The sequence below is a fragment of the Podarcis cretensis genome (genome assembly GCF_951804945.1).
Source record: "Podarcis cretensis genome assembly, chromosome: 11".
Lineage (NCBI taxonomy): Eukaryota > Metazoa > Chordata > Lepidosauria > Squamata > Lacertidae > Podarcis > Podarcis cretensis.
In genome coordinates, this window is record NC_137180.1 from 49,260,569 (window position 1) to 49,283,858 (window position 23,290).

Consider the following 23,290-nt stretch of genomic DNA (forward strand, 5'->3'; position numbering starts at 1 on the left):
CCCCAGCCTATACAAAACTTGTAGTCTAAAACATAAGCATTTTGATGAAGGGTGATTTAGCCTACTCACACACAAGCACCCCTGTCCTCTCCCAAATCAATCTATACAATCCAGACAACTATTACACAACTGTTGAACCATTTCTTGAAGATTATTCATGGCCTGTTGGTCTTCCTCTAGAAGAGCCACCAGCGCAGTGTCGCCTTGTATGGTTTGGAATCCAGACTAGGAGAAGGGTTCAGCCATGTCAGTGTTCTGGAATGGCCAAAGAATAAAGGAGGGGAGACAAAGGAAAGGCAGCAGTTTTGAACTGAAGATGTAGGACAGGCATAGGCAAACTCGGCCCTCCAGATGTTTGGGGACTACAACTCCCATCATCCCGGACCACTGGACCTGTTAGCTAGGGATGATGGGAGTTGTAGTGCCAAAACATCTGGAGGGCCGAGTTTGCCTATGCCTGACGTAGGAGATCCGAGGTCTTCATTAATGCTCCATATTCAAAAGTAGCATCTCTCCAGTTTTGTAACAGGTCATCTGGGCTTCCAGCAAAACACTCAACTAAGTAGCTTATATTTTGGATTCAAGCACATACTGGAAATTCAGGTCCATGCAATCAAACTGGTTGAAATCCCTCAGTTGCTGCTGTAACACAAGTAATCAACTTTTTAAAAAACAACCTCAGGTTTTTGTGGTTAGGGTGATGGGGAAATGCATTGAAAAGTGTGGATTGAATTAATGATTTGCCAGGAAGAATGCTCCTCACAAACAAATCAGAACAAATGCTCAATAAAGAGCGGACATAGTCTAACCTCCGTGCAAGCTTTGCACAACCAAATCCGGATCAATGCTTAATAAACAGGAAATCTGTAATGCATGGCCTTCAGTCAGTGCATTGGGATCCAATACCAGGTCATGTCCTGATTTAAAGTGGCTGCAGCTGTAACATTAACAAGCATAAGCTAACAAACATACAGATGATGCATAAGTAAAGGCAAAGAGGAATCCCATTACCCCCAGGTCCTTTGCTCCCAGTCAACTCTTGGCTTGCTCATTTCTGCCTTGCCTTCCAAACTGTTTCTCATACACACTTGGAATGAATGAGAAGGGAAGGGATTGCAGGTCAGCCTTTAACAAGCAAGCCTTGGGGGTTAACACTCTGCACGTGCTCAGAGAAGTTTAGGCAGGCACACGCCCTCAGTGCGAAGTTCCTTCTCAGTTAATCCTGGACTTCTCAAAACCAGGCTTCTGAGGGAAGGCCGGACTCCCACTTGACCGCGGCCTCAATCCACCCCTGCCAGCGGGGGGCGGCGGCCGCTGCTCGGCTGCCATTGGTGGCGCGCGCGGACCTTAAAGTCCACCTCGCCCTCGGCGGCCTGTTGTTTCGGAGCGAGCGAGAGAGGGAGGATGGTGGCGGCTCGGCTCCGAGGGGCGCTCCTGGGCCAGAAGCCCCGCCTGGCCTGGCTCTGGGTGGGAAACAGGCCCGGCGCGGCGGGGGGAGGTAAGGGGCGGCGTCGGGGAGCGGGAAAGGCTGGAGGGGCTGCGGGGGTGGGTGGGAACGGCACCCTCTGGCACAGCCGGAGAGCGGAGCTTTGCTCGCGCCCCAGCCCAGGAGCTTTTCTCGTTCCTTGGGGGGAAGCGAGGGCGCGCCTCTGAGGGCGTGCAGAGCGCGCTCCCTCCCAATAGCCATCCTTCGCGCGGCGGCTTTTCACAGCGGAAAGGATTCGCACCGCCATGCAACGACGCCTTTCTTTCCCTCTCAGATAAGTGCGCGGAGGTCGCTCTCCAGACCCGCCCTCGCGCAGCAGCGCTCTTTGGCGTCGTCTGGGAAGCGGAGGAGCCGCGGGAAGCGCCTCAGGCCGCCATAGAGCGTGGCTTTTGTTACCACACCTGCAAAGACACCTCTCCTCTCCCCTTCAATGCGTACCGGCCAGGAGAGCCTCGAATTCCTGCCGGCAGGGCCGTTTGCACCCCCGCTGCCCCGCTAGGGAAGGTGGCTGCCGAAGCCGACAGGTAGAAGGAGGTTTGGAGCCGGCGGTATGGAGAACGCGCTTTTCCGCAGGCGGGCAGAGCCGGTTAATCTGCGGAACTCGCTGCCTCAGGAGGGACTGAGGGTCGGGACATGCGCCCGCTGCCTTAAATGCTGCTAAACCCTCAGCGCGTTTACTGGGAAGTGAAAACGTGGCTGTATTGAGGAACCGCTTAGAGATCTTTTTTGAAATATTAAGCGGTATATAAATGCTCGGTATATATTCAGTGAGACTTGCCCCCAGGTGTGTTTTTTTTTGGGGGGGGGGCAGATGCAAAAGAAGACGGAACTCGCTTGCCTTTAACAGCCTTGTGGAATAAGCATTTTCAGCAGGTGCTGAAATTCCCTCTTCTTCACAACTTATTAAAAGGTGCAGAAGCCCTGTCTTCTTTTGCACCTGGCCTGCTTTACTCTCAAGTTAATGTGCATTGGAGAATCATGGAACTGTAGGCATGGACGGGACCCCGAGGATCCTCCAGTCCAACCCCTGCAATAGGGGAATGTTTTGCCCAACCTGGGGCTCAAACCCATGACTCTGAGATTAACAGTTTCATGCTCTGCTGACTGAGCTATCCCAACTGAATTCAACATTACAGTTCATGGAGGATGCATAGATATACCTATCAACCAAAGCTAGTAGGTATGATGGTTGACTGAAACCTCCATGTTCAGAACCAACATCCCCTTCATTACCAGATGTTGGGGGCAGGGCAACGACAGGAGTGTGGGATTTGGACCGGTGGGATTTGGGGGTGGCGATGTGGGTTAAACCACAGAGCCTAGGGCTTGCCGATCAGAAGGTCAGCGGTTCGAATCCCTGTGACAGGGTGAGCTCCCGTTGCTCGGTCCCTGCTTCTGCCAACCTAGCAGTTCAAAAGCACATCAAATTGCAAGTAGATAAATAGGTACCGCTCCGGCAGGAAGGTAAACAGCATTTCCGTGCGCTGCTCTGGTTCGCCAGAAGCAGCTTAGTCATGCTGGCCACATGACCCGGAAGCTGTACGCCGGCTCCCTCGGCCAATAAAGCAAGATGAGCGCCGCAACCCGAGTCGTCCACAACTGGACCTAATGGGGTCTGGACCTTTATCAGAACTCCTGCTTCTCTGAAGCACTAGGAGGTCCAGCTCCAAGAGCCTTCTGGCAGTTCCCGTACTGCAAGAAGTGAGGTTACAGGGAACCAGGCAGAGGGCCTTCTCTATAGTGGCACCCGCCCTGTGGAACGCCCTCCCACCAGATGTCAAGGCAGTAAACAACTATCTGACTTTTAGAAGACATCTGAAGGCAGCCCTGTTTAGGGAGGTTTTTAATGTTTGATGCTTTGCCATTTTTTAAAGTGCTGTAAGCCTCCCAGAGTGGCTGAGGATACCCAGCCAGATGGGTGGGGATATTAATAATAATAATAATAATAATAATAATAATAATAATAAATTTTATTTATATCCCGCCCTCCCCAGCCGAAGCCGGGCTCAGGGCGGCTAACAACATTAAAACAGTATGACATTATAAAAATGAATTAAAATCAAAATTGATCAAAATTAATAATAATAATAATAATAATAATACACCCCACAGTTTCACTTTCTTTTTTACATTTTGCTTTTCCATGAAAACAACAGATCAGAATTAAATGGGAAAATAAAATGGGGCAGCATTTTGATAAGGAAGATGGCATGTGAATGCTGCGCAAAACTTGTGTGCCTGAGCGGCACAAACTGAATTAAAGAATTCACATTGCCATCTAAACCTTTCAGTCCAGAGCTTAAAATTACCTCACTGGACCCCTGCCCAAAGAGGTGGCATTTTTATAATGTGCATATTTGTAAAATTTGCAGGAGCTGCTGCTCTGCATATCTAATGTACATCTCATCCCCTGACAACACTCCAAGCATACAAACTGCACCTGCTTTTCCAGCCCACCCTGGTCTGCTGCAAGAAGGGAAAGAAGCAATTTTAGGGCCACCTTAGAGGACTCATTCCACTTAAGGCCAAAAGCACTGTGTGCACAGGATCATTCTGGTCCACATTGATTTGTGTTAGAACTGGTTTCCCCAGCCTTGTTCCCTCCAGATGTTTTTGGCCTGCCATTCCCATCCTCCTTGAGCACTGGCCATGCTGACAGGGGCTGATGGGAGAGGGAGTCTAATAACATCTGTAGACAGGGGAAGTCTGTGCTAGAAGAATAGTTCCTGATGCCAGTGTGGTACAGTGGGTGGGGTATTACACTTTGGACTTTGGTTCCAATCCTTGCTCAAGCGTAACACTTACCGTGACTTTAGGCCAGCCACTGACTTTCTGCCAAGCCTGATTCACAGTATCTCAGCAGAAAAATGTTAAAGCTGCTTGTCACATGACACTGGAATAAAATTAAATTTCACTTCAGAAGGTTGCACTGATATGTGTGGATAATCCTAACGATTTGCATTTTTTAATTAGAGGTATACAGGCAACAGAAGCTGCAAAACTCTTGCCGCCTGCAATCAAAAATGCCTCCTTGTGGCTTTTTACCTGAAAAATATGACGTAAGTGTGTGAGTTGCTAGTCCTGTTTGTGGGTGGATAGGGTTTGGAGGGCTTTGCTGTGTTGCTAGTTCTCAGCAAGGTTCTGTGCACAATGCACAGGCAGAGGATGCTTAATGCAGGCTAACTGTACAATCTTATATGTGCCTACTTAGAAACAAGTCCCACTGAGTTCAAAGGGGCTTACATTCCCACATAGGTGTGCAGCCAGTGATGTGAGTTTTCTGGGAAGTTTCAAATTGGAAAATTCAGTTTGCATTGGAAATTTGTCTTGATGCCTAGTAGCATGTTTATTTTGCTTGTATTTAGTAAACCAAGCAAAAAACTTTGAAACAGGCATCCATTTAGTGTTACTAATGAACATATGAAACATATATTTTTTTTTAAGTGGTTGTATTTTATATGTGGCTCTATTTCCTCAGTGGCTCAGGAAGTGTTTGGGGCACTTTCTACCCAGCCCAGATTAGCAGACAGATATTTCAAAGCTGTACTATGTTGATACAATCGGATTACTCAACTGATTATGATGGGGGTCAGGTCTCTACAATGGAAATAAATCTACAAATGCCTTTTTGTGCATCCTGCTTGCAGTCTTATCCTTATGAGCAGATGCTGAAGATCCGCAAGCAGAATGTGTCTCCCTCCTTGCTCACTTACTACAAGAAGCCACTGCTTATCCATCAGGGGCATATGCAGTGGGTGTTTGACTTGGAAGGACGTCGGTACCTTGATCTCTTTGCTGGAATTGCCACTGTTAGTGTTGGTCACTGCCACCCGTAAGTATGTGGTTAATCCCACCATCTAATAATCTGCAAAATTCCTTTAGCATGGTTACAGACCATGGGTAACAAGGGCTTATCCACACTTAACTTTTGCCCCACACTTTCTAAGCACAGGTAAGCCTTTCCCAGTCCATGTTTGAGCACTTCCCCCTCCCCTCCGCTTTCCCAATGGAAACCTGCTCTTTAATGCTGAATCGGAACAAACAGCAATTCAGGTTTTCTGCAGATGGACATGAGCATTAAAGAGTGGGCTTTCATGTGGGACATGAAAAGCACAGATTTGTGCCTAGAAAGTGCAAAGGAAAATTAGTATGAATGAGCCCTGAGGCAAGCTGCAAGCAAGCTGGGAATTTGCTTGGGTGCCACAGTGAATCTGGGCAGGTAGAGATGTCACAACTGCTCTTGTTACCATTGGCTTACCTACTCTGATGTCACAGAGGTGTACTGAGTAATTTTTGTTTAGTGGTGCCATGTAAATGTTGCCTTTCAAAAGGCAACCTTGTCCATGCTAATCAGTTTGAAGCTCTTCCATGAAAACTGACAGGTGATCCTTGCTGCTTATCACTTGTTACAGCTCTTGGGTGTGTTATGCATTACACAGAATTGTCACAGGTGACACTTCTTGCATTTCATGGCCGTTCAGCCCCACGGTTGGTAGTTTTTCTCCTTATACATGCATGTGGATCAGGAGTCGGGGACCTTTGGCACTGCAGGTGTTAAAATCATAGAACTGTAGAGTTGGAAGGCATGCCGAGGGTCATCTAGGTCAACCCCCTGCAATGCAGGAATCTCAACTAAAGCACCCATGACAGACGCCCATCCAACCTTCCCTTAAGAACCTCCAATGGAGTCAGTTCCACTGTCAAACAGATCTTACCAAGCTATATAACTGTAACTCCCATCGCTCGTACCAAGTATGGCCAATGGCCAGGAATGATGGGAATTGTCATCCAGCAACAGCTGGAGGACCAAAGGTTTGCAGTGCAATCCTAACTATATCTAGCCAGAAGCAAGCTTTAGCTGTAACTCCACCTTATCGCTGGGTTCTGCTTTTGCAATCGATTGTCACATTACTTCCTAGGATGACCTCTTCGTTGTGGCTCAGGGTGATGCTGGGTTTGGGTAAGCTGTGATCCACAAAGGTTTCGCAATGAGAAGAGTTGCTGGAAACAGAAGACATCACCCCAGTTGTCACTCTAGACTTGCTTTTTATGGGCAGGTAATTCCTCAGGCTGCCCACAGCTGTGTCCCATTCAGCTGCACTTTCTTCACCCAGTTCCAGGTACAGCAGGTTTGTTGAGTCTCCCTGGGATTGTGCCCTCTGTTTCTAACAACTCTTCTCATTGCGAGACCTTTGTGGATCACCGCTTACCCAAACCCAGCATCACCCTGAGCCACAACGAAGAGGTCACCCTGACCAATGACGATCAATTACAAAAGCAATGCCACTGCCGTGAGGTTCTATTTCCAAAAGTATGGAGTCGCGAAGCCTGTTCAGCTCATCCAGAACAATGGAACTCTTGCCAAGTTCTCCATCAGCAACGCAGCCTGGGAGCACTCAGGAAGTTACAGCTGCACATACAGCACCCTACCAGATTGCTTTACCATCTCAGAAGCAAGCTTTGTGCATCTGATGAAGCAAACTCTTGTCCATGAAATACTTCAGCTCAATATGATGCTACTGTTTGTTGGTATTGCATTTTTAAAGTTTCTGTATTGCACAGTGTTTCCTGGGTTGTTTATAAAAGGGCATAACAGCAACAGTTTCAAAGACCAGATTCTGTAGTTATGCTACGACAGATGAGCTCTGTGACTTTGCAGCAACATGTTGCTTATGTATCTGTTTATTGGGCTAAACTGTAGCCAACTAATATTTTGGTGCAATGCCATATCCACTTTATTTCATTACTTACTTACTGTAATGTATCACTTTTCATCCCGAGTGACCTCAAAACAGTTTACGCATAAACATGATACTATGGGAAAAAATTACAGAGCACAGTAACAGTAATGTAGCAATAACAGAAGCACAAAACAGTAATTCAAAACAAGCTTAAGGCTCAACAACATTCCAACCTGTCTCAGAAAGCTAGAGAAACCAAATTTAAGCATCTTGTGCCTAAAGTGGCTGCTAACATACCCAAGGAAGAAATGACAATTAAAAAACAAACATAATATTATTAACTAACATATTAACAAATAATAACAATCACAATAAATACAGAAAATAGTCTGTGCAACATATATAAAGCAATACAGATTGCCAACCGAATTTAAAAGCATGAAACTAAACTAAGTTTGCTATTAAAGTGTGTATGTGGGGTGTTGATATATCAAAAACAAATTGGATCAAAGCCTTAAATCATCACATATTTTTTTCCAAACACACACAGGAAGGTAACGGCAGCTGCCCAGAAACAGCTTGGTCGTTTGTGGCACACAAGCAGCCTCTATGCACACGCAGCAATCCAGGAATATGGAGAGAAACTGGCCACGTTGCTTCCAGCTCCCTTAAAGGTATGCTGAGTTGTACAGGGAGAAAATTCAGTTCGAAATGTGTGGGTTACGGTGATGCTCTGAGAGCTAGGAGGGTGAGTCAGGGATGTAATTCCATTCCCCCCATGAAAGTATATATATATTTCAGAAGATATAGTGCAGGCATAATCAAACTCGGCACTCTGGATGTTTTGGGACTACAATTCCGATCATCCCTGACCACTGGTCCTGCTAGCTAGGGATCATGGGAGTTGTAGGCCAAAAAAAACATCCAGAGGGCCGAGTTTGCCTATGCCTGAAATAGTGGAATTATAACCCTTGGGTGGTATTTAACTAAATAATTGCAAGAACAGAAGACTTCCAAATGCACAGGGGTTTTTCCTACCCCTCCTGCCCCTGCATGCACCATAGACAATTCCCAAATCTACTCCAGAGGTTTGAGGGAAACCCCAGAACAGATTCAGGCAGCACACAGAGGGAGTGGCGGGGGAAAGTCCCATTGCGCAAGTAGAAGCCGTTCTCCTCCTGGAACGGAGTACTTAAAGCTGCATTGAATACAATCCATGGTGTTTGCACTCTGCCAGATTGTTAACTGTGCATCAGAATAGATTTACACTTAACTTTGCTTCTCTTCTCCCTAAATCTGCATTCTGACGAATATATCTTTGTTCTAGGTGATTTTCCTAACCAACAGTGGTTCGGAAGCCAATGACCTTGCCATGTTAATGGCAAGGGTTTTTACACGCAACTTTGACATCATTGGATTGAGGTAGCTATCACACCTTGTATATTAGTTGTTTGTTCTTATTTCATAAAATCCATGCACTGCTTGGTTGTAAGGAAACCTCAAAGTGATTTACACAAAGAATAAAACAATAAAATTATTGGTTAAAACAGTTAAAGGCAACAATTCAAAACATTAAAAAAGTAAAATCAGAAATAAAATAAAAACAGATTAAAACACATGTCAACATTCTAGATATCTGGGTATATTGTGATCTGCTTTTATGTTCCATATAGGGGTGAGCAGATTTCCTTGTTCCATAACTAGTTTGGAGATATTTATGTCCAGATGTTCCTATCTGCCATCTTCTGCTGCAATTTTATCTTTAATTCCCCTGAAACAAAGTACTGTTCGATCATGTATCTTCATCTATTTTTTCTAGAGTGTGTTGTGTTACTGGCTGACAATTCCGTTTTAAAACAGATTACTGGTCAACAGCCCAGAATGGTCCTCTAAATGGGACCTAATGTTTAGGATTCTTTGATTTTACTGAAAATTCACGCTTTCTTCTGGCATGCCTTGGAATAGTGTGATTCATACGTAAGTGAAAGAGGGGGTCTTGTGCCCATCCAGGATGCCAAAGGCTGCTGAACTAGCACAAACCCTGAACTGATCAGAGTCCCTCTAAGTTCAGCATGAAACATGGAGCAGGTGACGTGATCTCTTACTTGGCCAAAACATGTTTTGAAACTCTTGAGTGTGAGCTCTTGAGTTGCATGGAACTCTTCCTGAACCACCGGTGTTCAAAGTAAGAAAATCAAGATAAAAAGATGTTAAATGCCCAGGTTGATGCTACTTAAAAACATAAGAAAGGCACTACTGGATTAGGCCAGTGGTCCATCTTGTCCAGCATCTTGCTTTCACAGTGGCCAACTAAATGCCTATAAGCAAAACTTGAGTGCAAGAACACTCCCTCCTCTTGGTGTTTCGAGCAGCTGTATTTCAGAAACATACTTCCTCAAATGATGGAGGAAAAACATATCCACCGTGGTTAGTAAACACTTATAGCCATTTCCTCTATGAATCTTCCTAATCCTCATTGCAAGTCATCCAGGTTGGTGGCCAGTGCTGCCTCTTGTGGAATCTCATTCCATAATTTATGCTCTGTGTCGGGATGTATATAATCTTCCAACATTCAGATTCATTGGATGTTCCCAAGTTCTAGTGTTATGAAGGATGGAGAGAAAAACTTTCCTTCATCCACTTTCTCTATACAGTGGTACCTCGGGTTGCATACACTTCAAGTTACATACGCTCCAGGTTACAGACTCCGCTAACCCAGAAATAGTGCTTCAGGTTAAGAACTTTGCTTCAGGATGAGAACAGAAATCGTGCGGCGGCGGCGTAACAGCAGTGGGATGCCCCATTAGCTAAAGTGGTGCTTTAGGTTAAGAACAGTTTCAGGTTAAGTACGGACCTCCGGAACGAATTAAGTACTTAACCTGAGGTACCACTGTAGATGATTCCAAGCGCAATAGGCAACATTTTGCAATGCAAATTTATGCTTGCTAGTGCTTGCTAGTTGCTAGTGCAAACTTAGCAATTTTGTGTATTTAACATTTATCCTTTTCAGATCAGTTTGGTAAAGACAAACCACTGAGAAGCCAGAAGGGTTTTCTGTTACCGTAATTGTTAGCTCTGAGTATTGGTTGCTGAAGACGGTTTCTGTGCAGTTCAGAAGCTTGCCTTTCTTTTAATTATTCTTGTTTCTTTCATATTTGTAAAGACAGTCACAGGGAGATTAATCAGAAGGGCTTGAAAGTAGTTGTGGTGGTGTGTTTTTTCTACAGAGGAGGCTACCACGGGAGCAGTGCTTACACAATGGGCTTGTCATCTATTGGATGTTACAAACATGGACTTGCCAATGGGCTTGGCTGCCAAAAGGTGAGGTTCTTGCTGCTTCCCTCCTCATTCGTTGCACAACAAACATCTTGCTTGCTTGACTTTTCCTAAATCTCCCTATGTGATGCTACTCTTCAGGTTGGTCCAGAGGCTGCCAATCTGCTATGGGCCAAGCTCAAAGTATTGGCACTGACATATAAGGCCACAAATAGCTCAGGACCAGGTTGTTTATCCATCCAGTGGATTAATGCGGTCTGCAGGAGAGTTTCTCTGCCATAGGTCTCTATGTTGTATTTTTATTTTAAGATATCTGCTGCTTTCTGTGTTGTTTTTCACTGTCTTTTAGCTGCTTTATTGTGTCTAGTACATTGCCTTGAGATGTGTGTGTGTGTATGTGTGGAAGGCTATAAATAATTTAAAAAATAGAATACTAGACACTTTAATACAGTGTTTTCACTCTGGTAACAGGGAAGAGAATTATACCTCCTCTCCCCTTTTTAAATCAAGCCTACATTCTGTAGGTATAGTATAGCAATGGGAAGTCTTCTGAGTTGCTCCAAGTTTTACAAAATGCACAATGAGAAATTTGCTCCATTTTCAATCAAAGACAATACAGTTGGGTTGGTTCTAAATACAGGTACCTTTTGATCACTTTTTTATGAAGAGTGAACTTTCTGCTGGTGGCCAAAATGTTTTGTATCTATGAATTTAGGCTGTACCAGCATTTTGATGAGTGCATATCTCAGATCAAAATGTGAAAAATAGCATAAAAACCTGACATAGCCAGTTAATCCCGTTGCAACACCTATATCTCTGTTGTGCTTTTTCAGACTATGCTGCCTGACATTTTTCGTGGTCCCTGGGGGGGAAGCCATTGTCGAGATTCTCCAGTGCAAACCATTCGAAAATGCACCTGTTCTGCAGGTTGTTTCAATGAGAGAGGCCTTGATTTTCAGAGGTGAAAGAGAATGACACCATGGTGGTTCAGTGCAGTAAACTAGATATGCCTTGGGCAGATGGACACCTGCAACCCTCTCATACACAGCCAGGCCATTAGTTCTGACAGCAGTTCTGCAAGGCAAATATCCTTTTAACTGTGGGTGTAGATTGAATTTGGCACCTCCTGCATGTAAAGTATATCTCTCAGATATGATGGTAAAGGGACCCCTGACCATTAGGTCCAGTCGTGGACGACTCTGGGGTTGTGGCGTTCATCTTGCTTTATTGGCTGAGGGAGCTGGCATACAGGTTCCAGGTCATGTGGCCAGCATGACTAAGCCGCTTCTGGTGAACCAGAGCAGCACACAGAAACACCGTTTACCTTCCCGCTGGAGCGGTACCTATTTATCTACTTGCACTTTGACTTGCTTTCGAACTGCTAGGTTGGCAGGAGCAGGGACCGAGCAATGGGAGCTCACCCTATTGCGGGGATTCGAACTGCCGATCTTCTGATCGGCAAGCCCTAGGCTCTGTGGTTTAACTCACAGCGCCACCTGTGTCCCAAGATATGATTGTATTGACAGTGAAATCCAGACCTGAGAGCCGCTGGGATAAGTGAGTTTGGAATGGGTGGGTCTTGGGCTGAAGCTGAGCCACAGCTACTGCAACGCAACTCCCTCATCTCATCTTTGCTAGGGATGTGCCAGTGTAACTCTCTAGGCCACCTCAGCCAGCACAAGACCCCTCCAAAGGGGGCATCCTGGGGGCAGGGCAAGTTGAAATTTATAGCATCATCAAGCTCTCTGTCATAATTCCTTTTAAACTGCTGCTCTTTGCTAAATGTTTCATGCTGAGAACTGGGCACTTTGGAGAGCTGCCCTGAGGATAAAGGGGTGCTGGTGGACTGGGATTAAGTGTGAACAGTTGGCAAATGTGGATGGTGGCCAAACTCCCCCGATCCAATTCCAGTTGCGCTTTTAAAAGGTGCAAGTGGGACCTGTGAAATGGGACTTCCTTCCAGGTATGTGTGTACACAGTCTGAGTTTGCTACTGCAAATTATGGATAGGACATATATCAAATGGCTAATTAGATTTGGAAACAAGCTCATTTATGTGCAGTATATTTCCTCTAGGAGTAATAACAGCTCTAGCTTTTGCCCCACTTGTTTTAGCTGCAGTCCTGTGAGTAATCTCTATTCAGCTCAATGGGATTTACTTCTGAGCAGGCAGGCATAGGACTCTGCTGCTAGAGCTGAAAGTTGGAAATAGAAGGGGAAATGGATGACATATGAATCTTTGTATTCAGATTACATGCATTCTGCCAGCCTCTGAAGTATGGGTAATTAGATGCGGGTGGTTGGACCAACATAGGTTATTTAGATGTTACCAAAATGCATGGTGGATATTTTATTTTTATAAAAGCAGCATTAGAAGCCACCCTTGGCCTCTATTGCATGTGAACGTTTTGTTCTCCCTCCCCATCCTCTCGATACAGGCTCTTGCCATGCAAAAGACCAGTATATTGAGCAGCTCAAAGACACTCTCACGACTTGTGTTCCAAAGGCCATAGCTGGATTTATTGCTGAGCCAATTCAAGTAAGTGATTCCCTTTGTAGTAATAGCATGCTAGGTCAGTTGTTTGGTTTGCACATAAGCCATGGTTTGTTTAGCCAAAGTGTTTTGTAACGGGCAAACCCAGCCCAGCAGAGTAACCATGTTTTTTTTCTGCCAGCAAACCAAGATGGTTTGTAGTTGGCTGACAAACCAAGGCTTGTTTTGTCTATGGTTTCTTATGTCCAAACAGCCTTGCTTAATTTATGGTTACCAGATTTTTTTCAATGAATCCGGGGACATATTTTTTTTTATTTGTTTTGAAGCTGAGTAGCAACAGGGAGTCAGTAGTGGGGATGGTGAGGCAAAAGACCCTGGGCCCAAGCGCACATGCATATTGTATAAAGGTGCAAAGCCCTTCTTTCGCACCCTGTGAAACATAAATGTGCAGAGTTTTTAAAGAACTGGGCAATGGTGCATGGCCCGCCCATGACTCCCGAGCCTTCCCCGATCTCCTGCCCGCTTCCCCCTTTGTTTTGACAGATCGGGGGAGGCTTGGGAGTTGCGGGTGGGTGGCCGTTGCCCAGGAGGGGTGCAAGGGCAGTGGTTTCTTCCAAGCAACGTGCAAAGCCCTTCTTTCGTACCCTGTGAAACATAAATGCACAGAGTTTTTAAAAAACTGGGCAACGGCCGCGCACCCGCAACTCCCAAGCCTCCCCCGATCAGTCAAAACAAAGGGGAAAGGGGACAGGAGATCTGTACTGCTGGACATTCTCGGTTCCCCTTTGGCAGTGGCAGCAGCAGTCTCAGCAGCCCAGAGTCAGCCTGGTAGCACAGTTGGTTCTGGCTGGCTTCAGGAGCTGCTTGCTGCCATGGCACCCGCCATTTTTCCTCGCTGGAAGTTCCAGCAAGGAAAAATGGTGGGTGCCACGGCAGCAGGCAGCAAGCAGCTCTTGAAGCCAGCCAGAACCAACTGTGCTACCAGGTTGGCTCTGGGCTGCTGAGGTTGCTGCTGCCATGTTTCCCGGGGACAGATTTGCAAATCCGGGGATTGTCCCCGGAAACCAGGGACATCTGGTAACCCTAGCTTTAACTATGGTTTGTTTGACCTGTCGCCTTCCTGCTCCTTAGTATCAGCCTTGTCCTTTGTGGAAGTCAACAGGGTGGGGGAGGAGGGGGAGGACCAAACTAGAATTTCTTGGCTCTGCCTATGACTGATTCTGGTTCCACCAACTGTTTGAATTCCTGCCTTTTGTCCTACGGGCACAAGCCACCACTGGCTGCAACCAAATGCCCCTCTTAAAGCACGATTTAAAGTAAATGTAAAGTAAAACTCTGACACAAGTGAAAACATGCATCCTTTTGCGTCCGTGTTTTGCTGCATAGAATAGTGGCAAGTTTGTTGTATGGTTGAAGCATGCTCTGCTACAAGTCTGGAGGCTTGGATTTTGTTGATTGCTCCCTAAAAAAATTCTCCTGAGGGGTGGGGGACCACCTGGAACAGAACGGAATATGATGCTGAGAGCAGTGGTTCCTGGGGGAGAGTATCAGTGGAAATCAGGTGCTCCAACCTTGCACAAGTGGAAACACATTTTCACTAAGGTGGAGCTGCTTTGTTGTTTAGTCGTTTAGTCGTGTCCGACTCTTCGTGACCCCATGGACCAGAGAACGCCAGGCACTCCTGTCCTCCACTGCCCCCCGCAGCTTGGTCAGACTCATGCTGGTAACCTCGAAAACACTATCCAACCATCTCGTCCTCTGTCGCCCCCTTCTCCTTGTGCCCTCCATCTTTCCCAACATCAGGGTCTTCTCCAGGGAGTCTTATCTTCTCATAAGGTGGCCAAAGTACTGGAGCCTCAGCTTCACAATCTGTCCTTCCAGTGAGCACTCAGGGCTGATTTCCTTCAGAATGGAGAGGTTTGATCTTCTTGCAGTCCATGGGACTCTCAAGAGTCTCCTCCAGCACCATAATTCAAAAGCATCAATTCTTCGGCGATCAGCCTTCTTTATGGTCCAGCTCTCACTTCCATACATCACTACTGGGAAATACATAGCTTTAACTATACGGACCTTTGTTGGCAAGGTGATGTCTCTACTTCTCAAGATGCTGTCTAGGCCTGTCATTGCCCTTCTCCCAAGAAGCTTTTAATTTCGTGGCTGCTGTCACCATCTGCAGTGATCATGGAGCCCAAGAAAGTAAAATCTCTCACTGCCTCCATTTCTTCCCCTTCTATTTGCCAGGAGGTGATGGGACCAGTAGCCATGATCTTCTTTTTTTGATGTTGAGCTTCAGACCATATTTTGCACTCTCCTCTTTCACCCTCAATAAAAGGTTCTTTAATTCCTTTAATTCCTCCTCACTTTCTGCCATCAAGGTTGTGTCATCTGCATATCTGAGGTTGTTGATATTTCTTCCGGCAATCTTAATTCCGGCTAGGGATTCATCCAGCCCAGGATGGAGCTGCTATTGGCCACTAAACCAGTGTCTTTTTGTGTGTGTGTGCTTTTGGCAGGGTGTCAATGGAACAGTTCAGTACCCCAAGGGATTCCTGAAAGAGGCTTTTCAGCTGGTGCGTGAAAAAGGTGGTGTATGCATCGCAGATGAAGTGAGTACTTGAACTTAACTTCCCCTATCCAAAGATTTATACACATCTGTTTTTGAAAAAAAACATATTGTGAAGTACATAGGAGTTACCTAGAATTATACATATTCCTTTATTTCCATGGGAAATAACTTGGTGCATGAGAGAGTGAAGGGTGTGTGATCGTGTGGGAACCCGGCCCCACCCATACGGGAGCAAAGTTCCTGACACTTTTCCTCTGGAATAATGCAGCCTTTGGTCCCAAAAAAGGTTGGATAAAACGGATTAGGCAGCTTGGGTATCTTCTCAGTGAGTAAAGTTTTTCTCCCTCTCATATAACACTAGAACCAGTGGATATCCAACAAAGCTGAATGTTGGAAAATTCAGGGCAGATAAAAGAAAGTCCTTCTTCATGCAGCACATAGTTAAACTATGGAACTCACTGCCACAGGATGCAGTAATGGCAACCAGCTTGGATAACTTTTAAAGAGAAGTAGATGAATTTGTGGAGAGAGAAAAATATCAGTGGCTACTTAGCACAGCTGCCACAGTTGGAGGCAGTAATGCTCCTGAATACCTGTTGCTGGAAACAACAAGAGAGGAGAGTGCTCTTGTGCCAAAATCCACATTGCAAGTTTCTCAAATCTATCTGGTTGGCTGCTGGCTTGATCCAACAGCCTCTTCCATTTTGCAGCATGCACCCTGGTATACACAGTTTCGTGTGAGCCTTGCATGCAGATACACAGTATATGTGACCCAGTTGCAGAGGATTCCTACAAACTGGTATGTGTGGTGAAATAACTGTGCTCATCACCTGTGGCAACGCACACACTGTCTACAGAAATGTTATCTGTGAAAGAAATCTGTATTGTGTGAACTACAAGCCCAAAACATATGAAGCAACTTGTTTTTAAATAAAAAAATTCTTTGTTCTTTGAAGGTTCAGACGGGGTTTGGTCGAACAGGCAGCCATTTCTGGGGATTTGAAGGACACGATGTGGTTCCTGACATTGTCACCATGGCAAAGGGAATTGGCAATGGGTTTCCAATGGGAGCTGTTGTCAGTACAACAGGTGCAAATGACTTTCATACTACAGATGTTAAAGTCTTGAATAATTGGGGTTTTAACAGGGCTCTCATGGCTGTTTGGTGAGAACGGACCTTTGCTTCTATGCTTTGTCTAGGGCAGTGGTTCCCAATTCTCACCGCCTATGGACCACTTCAGAATTGCTGAGGGTCTTGGCGGACCACTTAACAATTTTCCCGCCTGTTGTAGGAATTGTAATGTGCTTTGCAATATGCCAGAGGAATTTTTAATTGTAATTTTATTGCTTCTTTTATTTCTTATGTTGCATTTTAATGTAAGAAATAAAAGAAGCAATAGAGATACAGTGGTGCCCCACAAGACGAATGCCTCGCAAGACGAAAAACCCGCTAGACGAAAGGGTTTTCCGTTTTGGAGGTGCTTCGCAAGACGAATTTCCCTATGGGCTTGCTTCGCAAGACGAAAATGTCTTGCGAGTTTTTCCGACTCCCCCCCCCCCTTTTTCTAAGCCGCTTATCCGCTAAGCCGCTAATGGGCTTGCTTCGCAAGACGAAAAAACCACTAGACGAAGAGACTCGCGGAACGGATTCTTTTTGTCTTGCGAGGCACCACTGTACGACTAAAAATGCAGACATACCATTGGCAGGAATGAGACAGCAGTAAATCACACTGAGCAAGCTGAATTTAACTCTTTATTAGCAAAAACAGGATCTGCACCGGGGTGGGTGGGTAAGTCCTAATTAGCACAGCAACACATCACTAGTAGGTCTTGCCCCCATAAAGCAGTTGCAGAGACTGAAGGTCCCCGCCTCCCCATAGCTACCTAAGCCCCCTCCTTTCTGTGGTTTTCCCAAGCAATCTGAGACTGTGCCTGCTTGACGCTAACTTCTCCCTGCCCTTTTCATGCCTCTCCCGGTCCTGGGAGACCAGATGGGAGGGGAGCTTGTCACTGCAGGAGGGGGAGACATCTGTACCTTTTCACCAGTATGACTTATCTCTGCCTCTTGGTCTCCCTCCTCTGCTGCTTCCACTTCTGATTCTGGGCTTCTCTCTGCCACAGACACCCCCAGCATACTAAGCCCTGCTGCCTCTTCAGCTTCTGACACCACCTCCTCCCAGTCCTCTTCCTCGGGCCACATCATCATCCTATCACGAATCCCCGGGCTCTGTGCCTTCATCCCTTGGGATCCCCAGCTGGTTCCTCCCACCATTCCTCTGCATCCAACTGGTCCATGACAACCACAGACCACCTGGATGAAGCTCAGTCCATGAACCACAGTTTGGGAACCCTTGCTCTAGAGCAGCGGTTCTCAACCTGTGGGTCCCCAGATGTTGGTGGACTACAACTCCCATCATCCTTGAGCTCTGGCCTTGCTAGCTAGGGGTGATGGGAGTTGTAGTCCAACAACATCTGGGGACCCACAGGTTGAGAAAGGCTGCTCTAGAGCATCAGCAGCTGCCTTTAATCATTTACTATAATGTTTCACGGCTACCTATCTGTAAGTATAATGTTTCAGTTATGAATACTAGCATGCTTTGTTTTTCAGAGATTGCAGAAGCCTTGGCTCAAACTCTACATTTCAACACATTTGGAGGAAATCCTGTGGCCTGTGCAGTTGGGTCTGCAGTTTTGGATGTAAGAAAATGACTGTGACTTGCATCTTTATCTGTGGGGGACTGTAGCATATACGCCATGAGTCTTTCATCTTAACACTGCAGGACACCACCATCCTTAGGTTCTTCCAGACTGTCTCTATGTTTTAGGTAAAGGTAAAGGGACCCCTGACCATTAGGTCCCGTTGTGACCGACTCTGGGGTTGTGGCGCTCATCTCGCTTTATTGGCCGAGGGTGTACAGCTTCCGGGTCATGTGGCCAGCATGACTAAGCCGCTTCTGGCAAACCAGAGCAGGACACGGGAACGTCGTTTACCTTCCCACCAGAGTGGTACCTATTTATCTACTTGCACTTTGACGTGCTTTCGAACTTCTAGGTTGGCAAGAGCAGGGACCGAGCAATGGGATCTCACCCCCGTCGCGGGGATTCGAACCAAATGACCTTCTGAGTGGCAAATCCTAGGCTCTGTGGTTTAACCCACAGCACCACCCACGTCCCCTATGTTTTAGGGAGGGATTTAATCACATTCTGGCAAATTCAGGAAGTGCCGTTAATATATTGTGCAACAAACTTCTTTCTCTAGCAGATCAGATCTTTTGCAGCAAGCGATGGGAAAATGCTCTGGAAACTGTGGGAGGACACTTGATGCAACAACGTCTAGGCTCCCTGTCCTTGTCTCATTTCCCCCTGGTATATTTAAGACAGGGTTATCCGTATGTTCTGTGCAGCAGTTATTTACACTCATAGTAGTGGTGTATCAGATTAACTCCACATGCTGTTGCTTTCTTTAGAGTTAAGAAGGGCCTGGCCAACGGTATTTCAGAGTATTTGGTGATTTCCTGCATGGCTTTTGTGTTCTCAGGCAATAGCAGAAGACGGCTTGCAGAAAAACAGCGAGGAGGTGGGGACTCACCTCCTCTTAGAGCTGGCTAAGCTGCGCAATGAGTTTGAAATAGTCGGAGATGTCCGTGGCAAAGGACTTATGATTGGAATAGAGATGGTCAAGAATAAGGTCAGGAAGACGCTTTGCGGGCCTGGAACGGTCTCTATCATGGTATAAGCAGCCTCAACTTATAGATCCATCTTAACTCTTGGGCTGTCACCACTAAAGGCCTACTATGGAGGCCACTAAAAATCACCCTCCAATTAATTGCATGGGCCTTCTCAGTGCCAGAGCTGCACTTTGTGGTTGGCAGACACTGATACCGGGGTTTGAAATTTGCCCACAGCTTTTATTGTTTACACATTACAAATGATTCGTGAGTTGGAGATGTGGCAACTCATAGAATCATAGTGGGAAGAGACCCTAAGGATGCAGGGATATTTAGCTGTCCTATTCAGGGATCAAACCTGCAACCTTGGCATTATCAGCATCACACTCTAGCCAACTGAGCTACCTAGTTGTGCCTCTTCTTGCCTTGGTTTTGCCCAAGGAATATCTGGCTCTCTATGCCTTGTTTCATGTTCTACGTTGAGTTTCCTATGCTGTTGAAGCCTTGCGTCTCCCTGTGCAGACAGGCTAAGAGTTTGTCTCTTTTCTAGACGCTGCCCATATCTACAGTCCCTCCACACTCCACAGCTGCTAGCTAGATTACGGTAATGCTCTCTGTGTGGGGCTTCCATCACACTTGATCCGGGAGCCGCAGGTAGTGCAGAATGCTGCAGCCCGATTGCTGACAGGAGCGGGGCCTTGTCAGGCTTAGGGCACTGACAATTTAACAGCTTCTATCATGAATGGTTTAAAATGAGGAATCAAATCAGGAAGACGGAAAAGACTTTGTTCTCTCTCAGCGACAGGAAGCCTTTGTCACCACCCAGATTTAAAACTTAAGTCCAGTGCCACCTAGTGGCTAAACTTAATAATGGCATAATCGATGCGAGTTCACTTCTGTTTGTGAGTTTCGGTTAAAAGAACCAGGAGAGGTGGAAGAAAACTAAGCTAACTTTTTCTCCACAGGAGACTCGTCAGCCACTTCCAGTTGAAGAGATAAACCAAATCATGGAAGATTGCAAAGATATGGGAGTGCTGATTGGGCGGGGAGGAATGTTTTTTCAGGTATTCTTATATATATGAGATATATAAATCTGAGATATGTATTAGATTATGGTTACCAGACGTCCCCAGTAGAAAATAGAGGTGTGCTTGACTCTACAAAACATGGAGAGGAAAAAACCATTATTTTTTTTAGATGGGATGGGAGTTGTTGAACAACTGCATGCTTGCAGGTCATAGTTAGTTTTTGAATTTGTGGACCCTAAATTCAGGAAAACTGTCATATCAGGGCAGACTCTATGTCCATCAAGCCCAGTATTGTCTGACTGGAAGCTGTTTTCCAGGGTCTCGGGCAAAAGCCTTTCCAAGAACCACGTGCCTGATCCTTCCAACTGGAAAGGCCAGGGATTCAACTTGTTACTTCCTGCCTGAAAAGCAGGAGCACATCAATCTGATTTTGCCAAGCAGAATTAAGGTCCACTCTGCTGGTGATTCAGGATTTGCTCAATGGCTGCATTTCCTTGGGGGCGGTTTGGTGTTCAGAATAAACACCTAAGAGCTGCCTACAGGATACAACCAAGGCCCATTCAGCATGTCCATCAAAGCCCTGCTCCCGGTAACTCATAAGGAGGGCAGGCAGGCAGATTTAACCTGGAAGTGAGCCCCATTGAATTCAACAGGCTTTACTTCGGAATAGATAACGTAGCTCCTTGAGAATGCCACTATTCTGCAGCAATTAAGGTTTGTGGTTTAAAGCGTTCTCTGTTCCCCTAGTGCAAGAGATCTGCTTTTGGAAAAGGATTGGGACTTTTTGCAGTCTGGAAGCAGTGGAGAAAGGCATTGGGAAGATACAGTGGTACCTCGGGTTAAGAACTTAATTTGTTCTGGAGGTCTGTACTTAACCTGAGGTACCACTTTAGCTAATGGGGCCTCCTGCTGCCACTGTGTGATTTCTGTTCTCATCCTGAAGCAAAGTTCTTAACCCGAGGTACTATTTCTGGGTTAGCGGAGTCTGTAACCTGAAGCATCTGTAACCCGAGGTACCATTGTATATGAACTCACCATAGGTCAGATTGCCCCAGCAAGCTCACCCCTTCCCCCTCTTTGCCCAGAGTTCTCTTAACAGCTCTGCTTAGCAAGAATTTCCCAGAGCTGTGCACTGGTAAAGTTAGAAATACTAGGTAACTGCAAGCTACATTAATAATGTGATTAGCATTCATGGTGCTACAGCATCAGTGGAGGGGGAATTGAAGCCACAGTCTTAGTAAATAAAATGACCCCTGTGTGGGAATTAGCAGTAGGGGGCTAAGGAAAGCATCCCCACCCCCTGCAGTGCTAATTGACGTGTGTGTGTGTGTGTGTGTGTAAGATGGCAGGTGGGGAGAGAAAGCTTTGAATTTCCTCTCCCCCCATACTGTGCTGCTGATGACTATCCCCACAACCTAGCATTTTATTTTTCCAAACTGCAGTGGCATGGTCGCCAATCAAAGCATTAACATAATGTGCAGTTAGGCCCTTGTGAGGCACTGTGTAGCAGCTGCCCAAAATAAATTGTTTAAAAGGCAGCAGTTAGGTGGCATGTTTTTTTCATGCAAAAGGGTTCAATTGCCAACTAGGGATGGGGAAAGATTTTTGCCTGAAACTCTGGGAAGCTTGTTGCCAGTCAGTGGAGACAGCACTGGCCTAGATCTGACTTCAAAACAACATCCTAGGCTCCCTCTCTCTCCTGTGTTTCCTGATTTCAGCCATTTCATTTATTACTGAATCCAGCTCTCTACCGTATTTTCAGCTCCAAAAGACGCACCAGACCATAAAGCGCACCTAGTTTTGGGAGGAGGAAAACAAGAAAAAATTATTCTGAATCCCAGAAGCCAGAACACCAAGAGGGCTCTGGCTTCTGGGATACCGTGTGGCTGTTCTGGCTTCTGGGATAGCTGCGCCAAGCCTCTTCAGGGCAGTGGGATGAAGGCTCCCCCTGCCCAAAGAGGCTGCGCAGGGCTAAGGCAGAAGCCAGGACAGGCACATCTCTGAAGGGCCGCTGCGCAGTTCTCCCTCTCTGAGAGGGAGAACTGCGCAGTGCCCCTTCAGCTAAGCTGGAGAAGGAACAGGAGACCCTTCTGTCCCTCCTCTGGCTTCGCAGGACAGGGACGTCGCTGAAGGGGCGCTGCGCAGTTCAGTGAAGCTGGTTCTCCTTCTGTTCCTCCTCCGGCTTCACAGGACAGGCGCTGCACAGAGAAGGAGAGCTGCGCAGTGCCCCTTTAGCGAAGTGGGAGGAGGAACGGAAGGGGCTCTGTTCCTCCTCTCGCTTCACTGAAGGGGTGCTGCGCAGCTCTCCCTCTCTGCGCAGCGCCATTCGCTCCATAAGACGCACTCACATTTCCCCTTACTTTTTAGGAGGAAAAAAGTGTGTCTTATGGAGCGAAAAATACGGTATATAGTGGCTTCCTCCCCACCCCTTTTTGTAGCAACTCCGATTTCGTAACCACAGTGTGTATCCAGATATTTCTTTTTTATTGCCAATTTGATGTGAGCTGTTCCGGTTTCCCCCTCCTCATTTTGGCTTCTTCCTCTTCCCAAGACGTTTAGAATCAAACCTCCACTGTGCATCACTAAGGAAGATGCAGACTTCGCCCTGGGAGTTTTCCATGCCGCTTTAACAAGACACAGGGAAAGAACAGCAAAGGCAAAATAAGCGCCCCGTTTGCTGTCATGCTGAAGAACAAACATCCCTGAGATTGAACTGCCGCAGCTGGCAAATTGCAACTGGTTGACGCGTTTATCATAGCAGCCCATTTGCTGCGCCAACTTGTGCCATCTGAAGACTCGGTAGTTGCAGCAAGCCCCCTGAGCAACGAGATTTATGGTTTGTATAAATCATCAGATGACCCAGTTTTTTTGGTCTTTCGATTTCCGTAAACGTATGTCAAGCTGCTTTGGTTTTATTTGAGATTCTCTGTGCTTTATAGATATATTTGTATATAGATGCCTGTAGTATAGAAGTGAAATAACAGTAACGCTGCTACCAGTCCTTAGAATGTGAATGACAGCTGTCCTCCTTTATGCAGATGGGGGGGGGCATCCAATGGGTACCTGTCCATTGGGGCCCCCATTCATTTTGT

The 23,290-nt window shown here is 46.2% G+C and overlaps 1 protein-coding gene across 2 annotated transcripts; it reads left to right on the forward strand.

Annotated features, from left to right (window-relative positions):
- Positions 1-1,365: 1,365 nt before the first annotated feature.
- AGXT2 (alanine--glyoxylate aminotransferase 2) lies at positions 1,366-23,061 on the forward strand. Of its 2 annotated transcripts, none has more exons than XM_079994953.1 (14): positions 1,366-1,498; positions 4,460-4,545; positions 5,134-5,318; positions 7,718-7,841; positions 8,495-8,589; positions 10,395-10,488; positions 11,277-11,370; positions 12,881-12,981; positions 15,450-15,542; positions 16,459-16,591; positions 18,111-18,199; positions 19,041-19,190; positions 20,136-20,234; positions 22,750-23,061. In XM_079994953.1, exons 1-14 carry the CDS (start codon positions 1,405-1,407, stop codon positions 22,861-22,863), a joined length of 1,551 nt encoding a protein of 516 aa, XP_079851079.1. In that variant the 5' UTR covers positions 1,366-1,404; the 3' UTR covers positions 22,864-23,061. The 2 variants fall into 2 exon arrangements, with proteins under 2 accessions (XP_079851079.1, XP_079851080.1); XM_079994954.1 differs by lacking the exon at positions 1,366-1,498 and adding an exon at positions 1,924-2,010.
- The last annotated feature ends 229 nt before the right edge of the window (positions 23,062-23,290 follow it).